At 40.8% G+C, this 17,967-nt stretch overlaps 1 protein-coding gene across 2 annotated transcripts in view; it reads left to right on the top strand.

Annotated features, from left to right (window-relative positions):
* Window positions 1-136: 136 nt before the first annotated feature.
* Window positions 137-17,967, top strand: part of gss (glutathione synthetase) — a 20,299-nt gene continuing 2,468 nt past the window's right edge. Inside the window, exons 1-11 of one of the 2 annotated variants that reach the window (XM_078254315.1) lie at window positions 137-300; window positions 1,052-1,193; window positions 1,937-2,082; window positions 2,277-2,352; window positions 3,692-3,831; window positions 5,856-5,972; window positions 7,881-7,961; window positions 8,520-8,597; window positions 8,749-8,818; window positions 11,257-11,451; window positions 13,555-13,636. In XM_078254315.1, the coding sequence (XP_078110441.1) occupies window positions 1,062-1,193; window positions 1,937-2,082; window positions 2,277-2,352; window positions 3,692-3,831; window positions 5,856-5,972; window positions 7,881-7,961; window positions 8,520-8,597; window positions 8,749-8,818; window positions 11,257-11,451; window positions 13,555-13,636 (1,117 nt within the window). In that variant the 5' untranslated portion in view covers window positions 137-300; window positions 1,052-1,061. Of the gene's footprint in view, window positions 414-1,051; window positions 1,194-1,936; window positions 2,083-2,276; window positions 2,353-3,691; window positions 3,832-5,855; window positions 5,973-7,880; window positions 7,962-8,519; window positions 8,598-8,748; window positions 8,819-11,256; window positions 11,452-13,554; window positions 13,637-17,967 lie in introns of both variants that reach the window. The other variant, XM_078254314.1, reaches the window with a different exon arrangement.

Genomic DNA, 17,967 nt, shown 5'->3' with positions numbered 1-17,967 from the left:
AAGTGCTGTCTCATTCTTCAGTCAGCATTTTGAGTCAGTTCAGTGCTAGATCAGTCTTTAATCTTTTTGGTGACGCTTTTGACACTGATTGGCTGTAGAGAAGCTAGTAGTTCGGTCAGTCCCCCCACCGACCAATCAGCGGTGACTACTGGCTAGCGTACGTCTGAGTCCCATACATTACAAGCGGCTATTTCAACGACATTATTTGTAGCGTTACAAAGGATAGTGTTCCTCCAAAGGCAATATACGGTCAACACAGACCTAACGTATACATTGTACCTGTCGAGCAGGACCATAAAGGTACATTGCTAACTATTACCGACTAGCATTACCAGACACTAACGTTATCCGGCGGTGTTCGACGTATGCAACGTTAGCTTCCTGGTTTTAATTTAAACCCCAGTTAACATTAGGTAAGTAAGCTACACGTGTTGTTGTGTTAGCATACACGGACCTATAACACAAGTATTACACATGAAGCAACTTTATGTACGTTTTTGTTATTTTGTTAACTTACTGATTTTCGTGTGATTCTTGCTGCATTTAAGTGTTGTCGGAATAATCTAAAAATGAGACTTCGACTGGGAGACTCTCTGATCTCTTATTTTTAATGCGTGCATATTTTGTTATAGTTTTTTCAGTCTTTATGTAAAGCATTTTGGTAAACTCACATATGCTAAATATGCTGCAGGCTGGTACATTGCAACAACAGTTGTTATTCTTGATATGTATGTTTATTAGTAGTAGCAGAATTAACCTAGATGTAGTACTGTCCCTTTAGTTTTTAACAGGTATATTTAAACGGGTATGCAGATATATTTACTGACCTATTCTGTAATCCAAAGCAGAAATCCAAGGCAGAAAGGAAACCTCACAAGTGCTAAGCAACATTTAAAGTCATATCCCTTATGTTCTGGGATGTTATATGTTTTTTTCTTCTTCACATCAGTAGTGAAATATACAACTTTAGGGTAAAATCTTTTTTCCTTTAGAGTGTAACGCTACTCTTGTACTGTTTTACCAGTGACGTTGACTGTTTTTAATATCTCAGGTGAATCAGAATGGCCCAGGGGATACCAGATAAGATAATGACTAATACTACACTGATAAAACACTTGGCGGATGTGGCAAAAGATGCAGCACTTCTGCAGGGGGTTCTAATGCGGATCCACGAGACCCCCAACTCATCAGAGGTAGGAAGTGAAAACCGAGACATTTAGTTGGCCTGCGCAGACTATGATAATATTATACTTAACATAGTCTGGCATTGCCAGACCTTCCTACACGGCGCTGCAGAGGAAGGTCTGGCGAGTCCACACAGCATTCCGGGATGGGAGAAAAACGTGCTCTGGTTCATTGGCATTTCTTTAAACCAATCACAATCGTCACAATGGGCGGTGCTAAGCGCTGCAAAACAGCCTCGGGAAGGAACTTGTTGAACGTGTACGTCAAAGGTTGTTTTTCGTCGTGCAACAGAAAACTCAGATTGGACAGATAGTCTAGCTAGAGTCTAAAATTAGTTACAATAGTTATCAAACCAGCTCTCCCTCGCTTTATTTTCAATTTTCATTCAAGCGACTGCATTGGAAAAATAAATCAATCAATTTCTATAGCAACTAGATCTGAACATGCATTTGTGTGATGTGACAAGATGAGCCACAGCCAGTAAAGAAAGAGAGGACATTATTTCATATCAGTGGGCTTTTAAGCCATTAAAACAGCCCTGTTCAATGTGAAGTCATGTTGGGAATTTGTTCCGCTTCGGGGTACAGGCTTTGGCACAGAGCTTTAATAAGCCTGTTTTTGCAGTTACAGGAATTCTTAGCCCAAGTGCTTGTTTTCATTCCTCACATGCCATGTCCTGTGCTTGTGTTTTGTGATGAATAGTTTTTTGAAGTCAGCATTCTTTTCTTACATTTTACAACTTGTTTTTCAGTTGGTGACGTACGCTCCATTCACACTCTTCCCCACACCTGTGCCTAAGGATGTGTTCTTCCAGGCCCTGGCAGTGCAAACAAAGTACAATACACTGGTGGACAAGATCAGCCAGGATCCAGACTTTCTGGAAGAGGCTCTGGCTAGGTAGGATATGAGCCAACAATAATTATGGCAAACGGTAGCTTGGAAATGTGGCTATGCTGTGTAGTTTCAAGTAGCAGCATAGCGTGCCAATATTATACTTCTATACAATTATGTGGGTGAATCTGTGACAACTAATGTAACATTTTGATTAACTAGTTTAAGGATTTTAACAGGGTGACATTCTTTGTTTATAGCACCATTGCGGTGGATGATTTCACTGCAAGGCTTTTCAGGATCCACCAACAAATCCTAAAAGAAGGAAGGTCTCAGGTATGTCGTCTAGCCACAAACAACCAAAATACGATGTTGCTTGCAAGACAAATAACATATATGATGTCTTGATTATGTTTCAAGATGAATAGTTATGCTGTCTGCTATTGCAAAGCGTTCTTTTTTTTGTTTTTGTTTTACCAAGCCAGTTAAACACTGAAGGTCTTGCTATGGTATTTTAGCCTTAATGTTCATCAATGCAATTACACATTAGACACAACGAGTCTGCATAAACCAACTACCCTTGGACTTTGGCGACGACCCCCCCCGCCACAAATTGCTTTCTAATCTGTGGGAAACAATGAAATCTGAATTTAGATTTGAACATACCTATCTACTTACTTGGATTGACATTGTATAGCATTTTATATAGTTTACTAGTTATGAACCAGTTTATTAGGAGTTGGTAATCTTCCTGATTTAACGTGACCGTTGTTGAATATGACTTCTTCTTTTCACTTGCCACTTTAATCCTAAAACTGATTTCGCGTGTTGGCATAATGCCGTTTTGTAGACTCATTTAGCCACTTGTCAGCAACCGCCTTTTTTAAAGAAATTCACAAGTGGGGTATTTTATGTCGTAGAACAAAACATGAAAATCTCTTAAGCTTGTGTCTGCCTACACTGCTTATCCATTCTGGGTTAAGGGGGAAAAAAGCTCTGGCTTGTTGTTTTTCTTTAAATCACAATCGTCTTTGGTGGAGCATAGCCCCAGATGCAGCAATGGTGCCCTTGCGAAATAGATAGCGGAAATGCTGGAAGGGGCCTGACATCCGCTGCGTCTCCTTTATCCCAGCACCATGCACCCGGTAAGCCAGGCTAAGCTTGTGTTAACCACAGACCTTATTTTAGCCATCTAACCAAGAACCCGTTCAGAAAACCCATTAACTTTGAGACAAGGGAACTGGAAGTGCAAAAATACTAACTCGTTTCTGGGTTTTGGGACTCTTCCTGCAGCACTCTATAAAATGTCAGAAAATAGAGAAAATGCCCTTTACAATAACCCAAAGCCCAAGGAGATTTCTTTAGTTAGTTTGGTCCGATAAACTGCCAATACCCCAAAATTCAAAAATTACTATAGCATAAGACAAAGAAAACCAGCAAATGCTTCCAACTGAGAAGCTGAAACTAGGGACAGTTTGGTACTTTTGCTTGAAAAGTTATGAGAAATTAATCAATTATTAAAATGATTGGGATTAAGTCTCTCTCCCTCGATTAGTTGATTTAATTGTTTCAGCTCTAAACAACATAATGGGACAAATGGCTTAAGTTTCTGCCTTGATCATAAGCTTTTAGTGATCCAAGAAGTCTAAATGGCGATTCTTTGCCTTCTTTCTAGTCTATTGTGTTGGGTCTCAATCGGTCCGACTACATGCTGGACCAGGGAGATGATGGCTCGTCGTCTTTGAAGCAGATAGAAATCAACACCTTTGCTGCCAGTTTCGGAGGTCTCTCTTCACGCACGCCAGAAGTACACCGGTAAGTCGGTCATTGGCATATCACCTATAGACTCGGCAATGCTGGTTGTTGAACAATGAAGACAACAACTCCAATGATCCCACGCAACTTCACAACGTCATCAAAGAGTCTGTGTTTCGATTGAGAGTAGAGCTGGGGTAAACGATTATTTATTAAACGATTAATCGGGCGATTATTTTATTGATTAGTCGACTAATCTAACGACTAATTGGACGATTAATATAACGATTATTTTTCTGTTGCTGGATTAATAAAAACCATAATGTTTCTCAAATAAATACCAACAAATTCTTAATAATATACTTTATTAAAATTTTGCACAGCAAAAAATCTTCTGCTTTACACAAAATAAAAATTATTTTACTGTTATAAAAAATGAAAGGCTAGCCTGTTTACTCTTTTGCAGAACCAACATAACTCTCTTGTTAAAAAAAAATCAAGTTGTAGTGCAAAAACAAACACTGTGCAGTGCACAGTATAGACATTCCTGAGAGTGTTTAACACAATATAACAGTCCCAACATAAAACCTGATGTATAATAAAACTGACTCTCTTAACTGCTATTCTGTAAGTTTACATGCTAATGCAGCGGTGCCCTTTGTGGTGCTAGGCTAACCAACGCATCTTAGCTCTCTGTGCAGTTTGTTCGTGCTAGGTTAGTAGCTAACGTTAGCTACTATAGATAGCTGTGTTCTGCAGCCATAAGCTAGCTATGATTCAAGCCAACATTAGATGACAACTAACGTTAGCTAAACACAGCTGTCTAGGTGCCAGTAGTTAGCGAACGTTAATGTTAGCTACTAACCTAGCACGAACAAACTGCACGGAGAGCTAAGATAGTTAGCTAGCACCACCGAAGTGTGCAGAACTCACTACACAAACATGAAATTAATTTAGCCAACGTTAGTACTTAGTTGGTATTGTTTCCTTCACGAGTGACAGTGGGGTGCCTCCGTTTCAGATGCTCCCACATTGCTGTTGTGCTGGTGTGGTATGCCAACTCCATTTGGCAAAGAGCGCAAATAACGACACCTTTACGTTTCGGACTATATTTGAAGTATTCCCATACCTTCGATGATTAAGGGCAAGCTGTTTTTTTAGGACTTTTTCTTTTATTGGGGCTTTTTGCAGGGCTTTGTTGGGAATTATGTGAAGAGGTTGCTGTTTCGTCCTCCATCCTGCAATGTTTTGGTGTCCCACGTGTGTGTGTCATAGGTGTGTGTGGCGAAGCGTCAACGCAAAAGTACGACGTCGACGTAAATTTGACGTCGACGTCATTGACGCGTCGCTACAGGCCTAATTGAGAGACCCCTACGGACACCCCCTTCCAACAGAAAAGTACATATTGTACGTTGAATTGTGATGAAAATAATTAGGTTAGTGGGGCAACTAAAATTAATGATCACATTTTCGTTGGGTAGCTCAGTCACTAGGGAGTTGGGTTGAGAACCGGAGGGTTGTTGGTTCAAGTCCCCATACAGACCAAAGTATGGTGGTGGACTGGTAGCTGGAGAGGTGCCAGTTCATCTGCTGGGCACTGCCAAGGTGCTCTTAAGCAAGGCACCAAACCCCCAACTGCCCGGGGCGCCTTTCCATGGGCAGCTCCCTCACTCTGACATCTCTCCATTAGTGGATGTATAGGTAATGAGTATGTGTGTGTAATTCAGGCCTGTGTGTAATAACAACAGAGTGAAAACATTGTAATTTCCTTTTGTGGGATTAATATATTATACATAATTACATTATAGCTGGTGATGAAAATGTGTGATCCTAGTGTGTGACATATAGTGAAAACAGCAGACATGACAAAAATAAAAGTTACCTACTGAACCCTTTAAGGCAGATACATTTCCTGTGTTAAAAAGATTTTGCCTAGGCAATCTAGAGTGTGTTTTTGCTTTAATTAAATATCAGAGTAATGTGATCAGTTCTTTTGGTTTTCATGAAATGATTAAAAGTGCAGTCAGAAAGAAATATTCGCGGTGATTAACAATGCCATAAGTATTATTCATCTCGCTCGACAGACACGTCCTTACGGTGGCTGGGCAACTGGAGGAGAGCCGGCGGATCCTCGACAACAACCCTGCAGCTGGTCTGGCCAAGGCTGTTGCCAAAGCCTGGGAGCTCTATGGATCAGAGAGGTAGGAATGAAGTACATCCACTGAACTCGGCCCTTTTTAAAACTACATGTCCTCGCCTAATGGATGTCCTGACTTTACTTACTTACTGTTCAATTTACTTAGCTTAACCCTTGTGTTGTCCTCAGGTCAAACAAGTTTTTATATCAGAAATATGGGTTTCTTACAACCAAATTGCCCCAGAATAACTTGGATGCATGCATGTACGTTGTATGGAACCCATACAACATATACATTCATGCATCCAGGTAAAATCGCAGGTAAAATTATTGATTACTTCCATTGAATTTTTGTTTTATTTAATTTCATGGCTTTTGAAAACATTCTTTTTTAAATGGTTTCAAAACAGCGACCCGACCAAACTTTGACATAAACCAGTCTGTGATTCACTCTGATCTCAACTATTGTAATAGTCAAAATAATTCATAATATCAGCTTTTTTTCAAACTCAAAAATGAAGTATAATGTCATTTTATTAGGTTTATTGACCATGAATTTAAAAAAAAAAGCGATGAAAAGAGGGATACAAACATTTAAAAAAGCGCCAAAAGCATAAGAAAAGCGTCAAAAAAGTCGGAAAAAGTTCCAAACAGAGCGCATTTTTCAATTTTGACCAGGAATGACAAGTTCATGGACGACGGTGAAGACAACACAAGGGTTAACATCAAGTGCTCGATAAACCAATTCCCCTTACAAAGAGTCTAGAGGAAAAACATCCTCTGGTGGAATATGCAAACTCTGCTACTTAAATACCAGCGGCATCATACCATAAACTAATGGTGGATCAAGTCTTTCGAGTGGAATAATAATAATCTCTGCTGATGTTGGTATACCCCTAACTGCTGGAATGATATGCTTGGCATTATATAGTCGGTCGCCTCTCCCTCAACTTTGCAAACTTTATGCTAAATTGTCCATTTCACAAATATCAGTTGTGCTTTATGTGTTTGCCGTTGGACGGTGATGGCATGTGGCAATGAGTTGCTCATTAGGATCGTGAAATCAACTTGCCACTCTCCTGTTGACTCTGCTCATCTCTTGCCAACTCTGCTAGCCTGGGCTAGCTAGCCAGCTAGCTCGAGTTTTCAAGTGTAAACATCAGAGTAAACACAGAGGAAAGGTGGCGCAGATGAGCTCAAGCTAGCAAGACCAGCTCTGCTGCCATCTCATGACTACGAGTCGCTCGTCGGGATCAGGAAGTCAACTCCCAGTCTCCTCCTGACTCTGCTAGCCTGGCCGGTCAAAGTTTTCAAATGTAAACATCAGAGTAAACACAAAGTTAAAGGCGAAGATGGCTATCAGCTATGAGCCCAACTACGTGGACAAGCAAGACCATCTCTGCGTCCATTTCCATCTCTAAATCAGAGGGGGCACCAAGGCAAGCGTGAAAGAATTAAACACCGACTGCGACTTCTCTGCTAGGCATCCTGCTAGCCAGTGTGCAGGCATCGCACGGTGAGCTGTGTGGCCTTTGTTGGTTTCCAGCAGGATGATGGGAGCTGTGGTGTCCTTTCGCGAGACTTGAGTGCTGGTGCCATTTAACCGGGTGACTCCTTTTCTGTGTGCAAGGCCACATTCGGCTTTATGATGAATCATGCACAAGTTGAAGGAGCGGATGTGATAACATTTCACTGGGATTGTACCTCATACAGTTGACCGATTGATTGTTTGATTGATATGTCACTGATGATCACACATAATACCAGGCTGATTCAACTTCAAGGCCTGATTTTGAGTTGATTAGGAGTGCAATGATTAAGTATGTAGTACAATGTTTACTATTGGTAGAAAGTAGTTGATCAAAACAATTGCCAGTAAGATCTGTGGACTATTAAGAATAACCAAATGTCGAGAATAATGATTAAAGGTAGCAGTGAGCGTGTTTTATAGGAGCAATTGTTGTCATTACAGAGCAGTCGTCATGTTCCTGGTGGAAGAGGGCCAAAGGAACATCTTTGATCAACGATACATTGAGAACGAACTGTGGAAGAGGTATGCGTGAGTACCGAGGAAGCCATTCCCCATTAGCTTTAGTAGAACAACCCTGATAAACTGGAGTACAGTTAGGGCTGGGCGATACGGAGAAAATCAAATATCACGATATCTTTCACCAAATACCTCGATATCGATACCGCAACGATATTGTAGGGTTGACTATTGGTGCTTTCACAAAATATAATAACATAATGAGATTTTTGATTAATAATCATCAGTAATGTGGATATAATGACTAAGTGGGTAAAGGCAAATAATAGAACAGTTACAACAGTCTGGTAAGTTCAGACTTTCAGTCACTTTACTGTAATGCAGCCTTTAAAACCAGGAAAAGACAACACTTATGCCATAGTACGATATTACGATATCCAAAATCTAAGACGATATCTAGTCTCATATCACGATATCAATATAATATCGATATATTGCCCAGCTCTAAGTACAGTATGTTGGATCTCATTTAGTTTGCATTATCTTGTAATGCCTCCTCTTGCATTTTTGAATGGTGTGAAAAATGGCGCCTTTTGTAACCACACTACTGTCAATGTGTTTCAGAAACATAAGCACAATGAGAAAGCGGTTCGACGATGTTACTAAAACAGGGTCCCTCGATCAGGACAAGAGGCTATTTGTGTAAGTCAGTTTCTGTCAGTTAAATCTGAATAATTGCATGCTATACAATGTAGTATTCATACATTAAAGCTATATGTTATACATAGGTATAATATATGATATAATTATGATCAGTTGTACTTAATGTGCATTTATATGACTCTCTTTTCAGTGATGACCAAGAGGTAGCAGTGGTGTACTTCAGGAATGGCTACATGCCTGAGAACTACATTTCTGAAAAGGTCTTCACTTAAATCTTTATTCCTAGTCTTCCTAGTTTAGTTACTGTGTGAAATGCAGTCAGCATAGAAAATCATGCAGACAATACCACCTTTTAAGAGTTTAGTTGGGAATGGACATGAGGAGTTGAAACCTTTGTTGAGTCCTTGTAGGTTTTCCAAAGAGACAGACACAACTTTTTTTTCTTCTGTGCTGCCACACATTATTCTTACAATTCATGCCCTACGTGGCAAAATAATCAATTCTCTTGTTGGGATTTAAAGAATAATTTAAAGAATAATCACATAATTGTGTTATGTTTTTGCAGGCAATTTTAATATTGCATTTAGTTTCCATGCATATCCTGCCAAACCTGATGTGTGAACTGTGCAGCTGCATTATGAGCAGTATAAATATCTCACCAGAGCTACAAATAGTCAGATTACTCTGTTTGGGAACAGGAGTAAAAACTTGATTGGTACATCCCTAGCTAAAAGAGCTGGGAGCAAATCACAACTCAGTTAAAGGTATAGGAAGGGGGAATTTTATTCTGACTGCTGCTTGGTGAAAAGACTTTAAAACCATGTTTTTTCATTTGTTGTGTTTTTAGTAGCTTTCTGCTTTCCGTGTGTCCAGCGCTCTACCTCATTCTTCTGTCACTGTGGTCAGCACAGGCTCACATGTTCCCTGCCCCCGTTCTTTATGCTCTGCTGCCCAATGTCCCCCCCCTCCCCCGCCAAAAGAAAACCTCAAATACTCAAAGTGGACATTCAGTCTGAAAACAGCCCTGTGTTAAAATAGAAGTGGTGGAGTTGTGTTGTTTCAGGTTCAGGCGAGATAATTAAATATGATCAAGGTGCAGTAGGTAAGACTTATAAAACATATTTGCTGAAAACTGACCCTATGTTCCAGTAAAACTACATGAAGCAGGTAATTAAAAAAGAAAATCTGGCTCCTCTGGCACCACCTAGAGCCTGTAGTGTGGTTTGCAAAAACCCACAGCTCCCTGTTCAGATGCACCAATCAGGGCCAGGGGGGTGTCTTACTGCATTTCAGTCACTGCTCATGCACACACATTCATTCTTCCTTGTGGGGGGAGGGGCTTAGGAGACCGTTTTGGGCTTTAGCAAAAAGGGGGGAGGGACTGAGAAGTTGTTGATGTTCAAATTTTTTGGCTAAGTCCTGGATCTCCCCAATCCTACCTACAGCACCTTTAAGTCAATGTTATTCATGTAGCCCAATATCAGTAATCACAAAATTGCCTCAAAGGGGGCTTTACCATCTGTACAGCATACAGCACCCTTTATCCTTAACCATAAGGCTGAAGGCTTATCAGATACCAAAACACTGCACAGCAGTTTATTATAGTGTTAGCAACAACAATAGCGAGGTTTACACAGTGGTGTACAGGATTTGTGATACTAAGTAATCTCCCAGGAGGCAGCGCCTATGCAGCACCTTGCCAGATGATGTTGCTTTGCATTCAGACTTTTTATCCTTTCATTTATTTTGCCTGAGCCCTCTGCGTTAGCACCGCTGCTATGTCAGCAGAGTGTGTTTTCACACAGTCCTAATGTCGGTCTGAACACAGGCTACAAGTTGTGTTGACCCACTTTTGAGTTGGAAAACCTGACATGTGTGACACTATGTAGTGCTTCTGGGCTTTCTAGCTAGTCTATATCCACGACGTTCCACTTCTGGGATTGCTCCATTGCCCCCAGAAAGTCCGCCGGATTTCACTCATTTAGGTCGGATATCCGCTACCTTGGGCTTCCTTTGTGTTGGCGTTTCAAAGTGAGACTAATATCTAGCTAACCAATTGCAATGGATGCAAAAATGTGATTCCAAAAAATATGTTTTTATAGTCACTAAGCGAATTTTAGAAAAGTAGGGCTGAGCAATTAATTGTTTTCAAATCGAATCCGCGATTTGAAAGGATGCGATTAGCTTATCGCGAAGACCGCGCTTAATCAAATGTGAAATATTTAGTTGAATGTTTGGTGTAACATTTGATTTTACATTTTTTTTTATTCCTCATTTCATTATTATATTTACTTTTTTTTCATAAGATAAATGCTGAAATAAAGTTATCACAGATTGTTTACAGAAAGCTATCTTCATCATCTTTCATTTATTTTTTATTATTTCGTTTAATATGATTGTAGAAGGTGCAATATGTAGGCTAAAAAAAATAAATGATCGCAAATCAAATCGTAATCGCAATATGTGGCAGGAAAACCGCAATTAGATTTTTTTTTTCCCCAAAATCGTTCAGCACTAGTGTAAAGTAGAGATTAAGTGCATTGCACTGTATCATTAGGGCACACTATTGCCTTGCATTGTAATGTATCAAGGCCGGTGTGAATCCAGTTGTACTGAACCACTGGCTAGTTAAATGTACTGGGTGTGTAGGAATTCTTACCTAAAGGAGAGAAAAACATGAGTGTTTTTTGAATTGTAGACTTGGGATGCTCGTCTTCTGATGGAGCGCTCTCTGGCTGTGAAATGTCCCGACATCAGCACTCACCTGGCTGGAACCAAGAAGGTCCAGCAGGTGCTCGCCAGCCCTGGAGTTCTGGAGAAGTTCTTCCCCGACCAGCCCCAAGTAGTGGAGCAGATCAGAGCAACGTTCGCTGGCCTCTACACTCTAGACATGGTGAGAAAATAACACATGCTACACAGTTGTTTCTTTGTTTTTATTGAGGAGTTTAATAAAAAAAAAAGGTTGCACGTTTTTACGTTGAATTTACTCATGTTCAGGGAGCTGGGAAGTACTTCTTGTAAATGCATGAGATATAATTACTCATTTTTTCACATATAGGGCTGGGTATTGCTCAGAAATGTGGAGCGGACGTTCCAACACTACGCTTCCACTATAATCAATGAATCTGGCTGCTGCGTATGCTCCACGGAGATCCGCTCTACAAGTGTAAAAATAGGACAGTCTTGTGTCGTGTCGTGAAGTGTGTACTTACACAGAAATGGATCATAAAGTGTCTATATTTCTTTTAAATTAAACTACCGATATACAGGAAACGACTTAATGACTGTGAATGACCGTATTGGCAGTTCAATTTTGAGAGTTTCTGTTTTTATTTCCTGTTTCCCTCACCTGCGTCCTCTGACAGCAGCTGACAGTAAATTGACGTTTTCACAGCACTGTGTCAGCTCCAAAATACTGAAGAAACGACAACAATCCCAAAGCAATAGCTCACCGTCTTGCCTGTGACTCACACAATCCTACGCCGTGTGTGAGCAGCAAGTGTAGCCAGTTGAAAGATACTTTCCGTGAACGGTCCGCATACGTTATACGTTCAATGTAGCCAAAGCGTTAAGGCTGTTTTATGCTTCTGCGTCGAATTGACAGCGTACCCCCGCAGACCCCTCCGCCGGACCCTACGCTGTAGCCTGACGTGCACCTCTCGAAAAATTTAACTACAGACGTACGTCGCTCGCAGGGTTCGTACGGGTGCTTGAAATTCTTGAAAATGCTTGAATTCTGATGTTGTGTTTTCAAGGTTTGAAAAGTGCTTACATTTTGGATAAAATGCTTGAAAATGCTTGAAATTGTAACTGTATTTCTTTCACAACAAACACCTATCTGACAGAATAGTTAATTTATTAAATGGAGAAATACGTTGGAGAGCCTAAAATGAAACCTGCTCGCTTGTGCATGTGTGACTGCGATCTGCCAGTCTGTTTCCATATGTGACTCCGCCCCCTGTACAGTTCCTATCCCCTGACCAGTCAGCTATCCTAACCTTAACCACTCGAGGTAAAATGCCTAACCTCAACCAATCGAGCTGCTTCGTAGGGCGGGTCTTGGCGTGGCCACAGTGGGATTCGTAATATCGCCGGCAGGTTATCGTTTCAATGAACGTTGGCTGGAAGATGAAAAGTACAAATTATGGATTAAACAGGGACAAACCCCACGGGTTGCCTCTTGTAAAGTCTGCAAAAAAGACGTGCAGCTTTTCACAATGGGTGAGTCTGCGCTCTCGAGTCACATGAAGTAAGTTTCAAGTAAGCCAACTGAAGTAGCCTACTGTACCCTTTTACTGTCTATGTACTGTACACGCTAGCGCCTATTTGTTTACGCTAGTAACTGCTAGCTAGGAATTCGCAGGCTAAGTGACTGAGAGTACTTGGTGTGAAAATGTAATGTTGGCGTAACCGAGGGTTTCTTGTACTGTCTAGACTCAGGTCTGGCTGTAAAATAAAGACACGGGCTTCCAATGCTGGAACCAAGACGGCACTGCACGTCTCACTTTATTCAACCCCGACACAGTCAAACGTCAGAAAATACAACGCTTTATCCACTTTGGTTTTGTTAAAGGGGAAACACTTTGTTTCTCTCACTATGACTCTAGAGTCGCTACTCGCTCCGAAGCTAATCGCCGTCACTCTCTCACTTCTCCCTCGCTCTATCATCCACTCCCCACACACACACACACACACACACACACACACATGCTGGCTCGACGCACACACCAGCGCACAAGTATAAACATCAGGCCACTTACGTAGGCTACGACGAAAGCTCTGCATGGAGCCTCCGCAGAACTGTAAAACAGCCTTTAGCCTACAACATGTCCTTGGCTCTATTAGGTATACATTTTTGCAATGAAACTGTACAGGTATACAGAAAATGTTAAAAGTGAAATTGTTGCATTGTAATGCTCTGTGCTAATATGTCCTGGCATGTTTTCTGTTTCTGGTTTTATTTCTTTTTCTTTTTGTTGTTGTTGTTGTCTTTTAGGGACCAGAGGGTGAAAAAACGGTAGCAATGGCGTTGGCAGCACCGGAGCGGTTTGTTCTGAAGCCTCAGCGTGAGGGAGGAGGTACGATGCAAGAAACATCTTACAAAATACATTTCCCCATGCAACAAGTCCTTAAACCACTACCACATTGATCAGCATTTCTTAAACCAGGAGAGTTTGAAATGTCAATAGCTCAATGGTAGCGTATACCACCACAGTTACTACTGCGAAGAGCATAACGCTGGGTTTCCACAGGAATTGTCACCACAACATGATGCCGACAGTGTACACGTTTTGTAGACAATGAGTTGTTGGTATTAAGATTTATTTATTTGATTAGGATAATGCACATTAATCAACATTTCTGTAAATGTGCCAGTGTTAGCCAGTCGGCTAATTTTCAACTGTAGTCCTAGTTGCATGCATGTCTTTATGGTGGGAAGAAACCGGAGCACCTGGAGGAAACCCACGCGTTGATATATACATTTTCTATGATTTTATATCTGCCCTAACACAACTGTACTGTACTGGTACGTTTTCTACTCCAGTCACACACTTTGCTGCTTAAAAAGCTGTGTTTAGTTTGAATAACGTTAAATTACTAGCAACAAACTAGTTGTCATTGCTACAATGCTAACGTTACTACAATGCTACTACTACTAAAACAATTTTTTTATTTTTTATATATATATATATACATGCAGTGGGGCAAAAAAGTATTTAGTCAGCCACCAATTGTGCAAGTTCTCCCAATTAAAAAGATGAGCGAGGCCTGTAATTTTCATCATAGGTAAACTATGAGAGACAAAATGAGAAGAAAAAAAAAATCACATTGTAGGATTTTTAATGAATTTATTTGCAAATTATGGTGGAAAATAAGTATTTGGTCAATAACAAAAGTTAATCTCAATACTTTGTTATATACCCTTGGCAAGTTGACAATGACAGAGGTCAAATGTTTTCTGTAAGTCTTCACAAGGTTTTCACACACTGTTGCTGTTATTTTGGCCCATTCCTCCATGCAGATCTCCTCTAGAGCAGTGATGTTTTGGGGCTGTCGCTGGGCAACACGGACTTTCAACTCCCTCCAAAGATTTTATATGGGGTTGAGATCTGGAGACTGGCTAGGCCACTCCAGGACCTTGAAATGCTTCTAACGAAGCCACTCCTTCGTTGCCCAAGCAGTGTGTTTGGGATCATTGTCATGCTGAAAGACCCAGCCACGTTTCATCTTCAATGCCCTTGCTGATGGAAGAAGGTTTTCACTCAAAATCTCACTATACATGGCCTCATTCATTCTTTCCTTTACACGGATCAGTCGTCCTGGTCCCTTTGCAGAAAAACATCCCCAAAGCATGATGTTTCTACCCTCATGCTTCACAGTAGGTATGGTGTTCTTTGGATGCAACTCAGCATTCTTTCCCCTCCAAACACGACGAGTTGAGTTTTTACCAAAAAGTTCTATTTTGGTTTCATCTGACCATATGACATTCTCTCAATCCTCTTCTGGATCATCCAAATGCTCTCTAGCAAACTCCAGACGGGCCTGGACATGTACTGGCTTAAGCAGGGGGACACGTCTGGCACTGCAGGATTTGAGTCCCTGGTGGCGTAGTGTGTTACTGATGGTAGCCTTTGTTACTTTGGTCCTAGCTCTCTGCAGGTCATTCACTAGGTCTCCCCGTGTGGTTCTGGGATTTTTGCTCACCGTTCTTGTGATCATTTTGACCCCACGGGGTGAGATCTTGCGTGGAGCCCCAGATCGAGGGAGATTATTAGTGGTCTTGTATGTCTTCCATTTTCTTATAATTGCTCCCGCAGTTGATTTCTTCACACCAAGCTGATTACCTATTGCAGATTCAGTCTTCCCAGCCTGGTGCAGGTCTACAATTTTGTTTCTGGTGTCCTTTGACAGCTCTTTGGTCTTGGCCATAGTGGAGTTTGGAGTGTGACTATTTGAGTTTGTGGACAGGTGTCTTTTATACTGATAACAAGTTCAAACAGGTGCCATTAATACAGGTAACGAGTGGAGGACAGAGGAGCCTCTTAAAGAAGAAGTTACAGGTCTGTGAGAGCCAGAAATCTTGCTTGTTTGTAGGTGACCAAATACTTATTTTCCCGAGGAATTTGCAAATATATTCATTAAAAATCCTACAATGTGATTTTCTGGATTTTTTTTTCTCATTTTGTCTCTCATAGTTGAAGTGTACCTATGATGAAAATTACAGGCCTCTCTCATCTTTTTATTTGGGAGAACTTGCACAATTGGTGGCTGACTAAATACTTTTTTGCCCCACTGTGTGTGTGTGTGTGTGTGTGTGTGTGTGTGTGTGTGTGTGTGTGTATATATATATATATATATATATATATATATATATATATATATATATATATATATATATATATATATATATATATATATATATATATATATATATAAAAAAAACCACCAGGAGTACCAATTGCCTGGACAACCTTTTGCCAAGCTAGCTGTTAACATCCTTGTAGTCATACAAAGATGTCTCATAAAGAAAGCTATAGGAAAATCACGATCTTTTAGTTTTCACGTGTAGTATGTGTGTATACACGGTAGGATATACGGCTGAAACGATTCCTCGAGTAACTCGAATAATTTGATTACTAAAAACCCTCGATGCAAAATGATTTGCCTCGAAGCTTCGTTTAATCATGTTACCAACGTTGTATCACTCACGGTGTTTTTGCACGGATGATTGTTACTGTCGCACGCCAAGCTGACGCTGCTGGCGACACATGCCATGAAGACTGACGGCACAGATTACAAAATGAAGAAAGAGCGTAAATAGTGAGGGGCTAAGAGAAGAGACAGGCTGGAGAAAATGACAGAAAGTGTCCAAAGTTTCAAACGTAATTCGAACGAAAACTCTGTACAGTGTGTCTACTGCAAAATGTCTAACTTAATCATCCATTCCCAACAAAAGTAAATCACAGAGTCGTATGGACAGTGAAACTACACCAAACACAACTACCAAAATCAAAGACAAGAAAATACGTAGTGGTGACCACAATTTGATCTAAAGAGCCGACTTGTTGACTATCCCTTTGGAAAAACAGTTGACTGTTGCGCACCATTTTCTCTCACTCTCTCTCTTCATGGCGAAAGAGCTGATCAACGATCTACTAGCATAAGTGTAACAGAGCTGTGTGTCATTGTAATCAAATATATAAATAAAAATAGGTTGAGTAGAACTTATATAGACTTATAGGCCTATATACAGATCAGCCTCAGGTTGAAACTTGTAGTTCTGAAAGTTAAGTTACACAACTTAAGGTAATGTTTATATATGTTTAATGTATGCCTTAGTTTCAGGTTGTTATTGCATTTCAGAAAAGTTTCTTTAAAAAACACTTAAATGCACTTAATATGTTTAGTTTTTTGAGAGATGATATTGTAAGCAATGTAGGCAATAAAAATGTAGCTTTTTCCAAAAATTAAACCAAACTATTGTATATTATTACTTCAATAAATTATCCGATTAATCGATGGAATAATCGGTAGAATACTCGATTACTAAAATAATCGAAAGCTGCAGCCCTAGTAGGATATATTGGAGGCATGTTCGCGAGTCTGCCCTCTCATTGGCTAGCGCTCTGCAAAAGTTTGCGGAGTCAACTTTGGGAGAGCGGGGAGGGACGGTGAACATCCGGGCACTTTCGCCGCCATCAGCAGATTTCGCTCGTACCGCTGTTCTCATAGGTGATGAAATGAATCGCTCCACTCTGCCGGTATTTCAGCTGCCTGTGGAAACCCAGCGTAAGGCTGCGTTCACGCAGCCTGCATTGGCCGTCCGACGATCCGGCAAAAACCCAGGTCTTTCCATTCATTTTGAATGGGGGTAGTGCGTTTAGGCTGCGGCGGGGGTTGCTGCAGAGGGGGACACTCAAAAATCTGCAGCGGGCCTGCGGTGAAAAGTTGAGACCAACTCAACTTTTGGAGAAACGCAGCCCCACGTCACGCTGCGGTGGCCCATCATGTAAGCGCCGATCAGACTTGTTGGTGTGTTTTGAGCTCTGGTTTGAGGCTGTGTGAGAATCCCGTACAGTAAACGGGAAACATCACTGCCTTTATTGCTGCCACAGGAAAGTTTTAAAACACTATGAGGGTAAAAAAACACAAGAACTGAACTGCCCGGGAGTTTGTGTAATAGCTGAATGTTTCCTGCGAGAACAAAGCACTGGCTATGTCTCACTCGTCTCTTTTCTTTCTCTCTCTCTCTCCTGTGAAAATAAGTTGCCTTCAAGTGCAGTCGGAACCGTGGAGATCTATAAACAATCTGATGGAAAACATTAATTTTGAAATATAAAGTCTACTTGTGCTTTGTTGGGGGGGGTTTAGGAACATAACAGGACATCACACAAATCTAACCCTTTTT

This window comes from Sander vitreus, chromosome 7 (genome assembly GCF_031162955.1).
Source record: "Sander vitreus isolate 19-12246 chromosome 7, sanVit1, whole genome shotgun sequence".
In the NCBI taxonomy this organism is placed as follows: Eukaryota; Metazoa; Chordata; class Actinopteri; order Perciformes; family Percidae; genus Sander; species Sander vitreus.
Note: the sequence above shows the minus strand (reverse complement) of the source record. Positions and strands in the feature narration are given on the sequence as shown.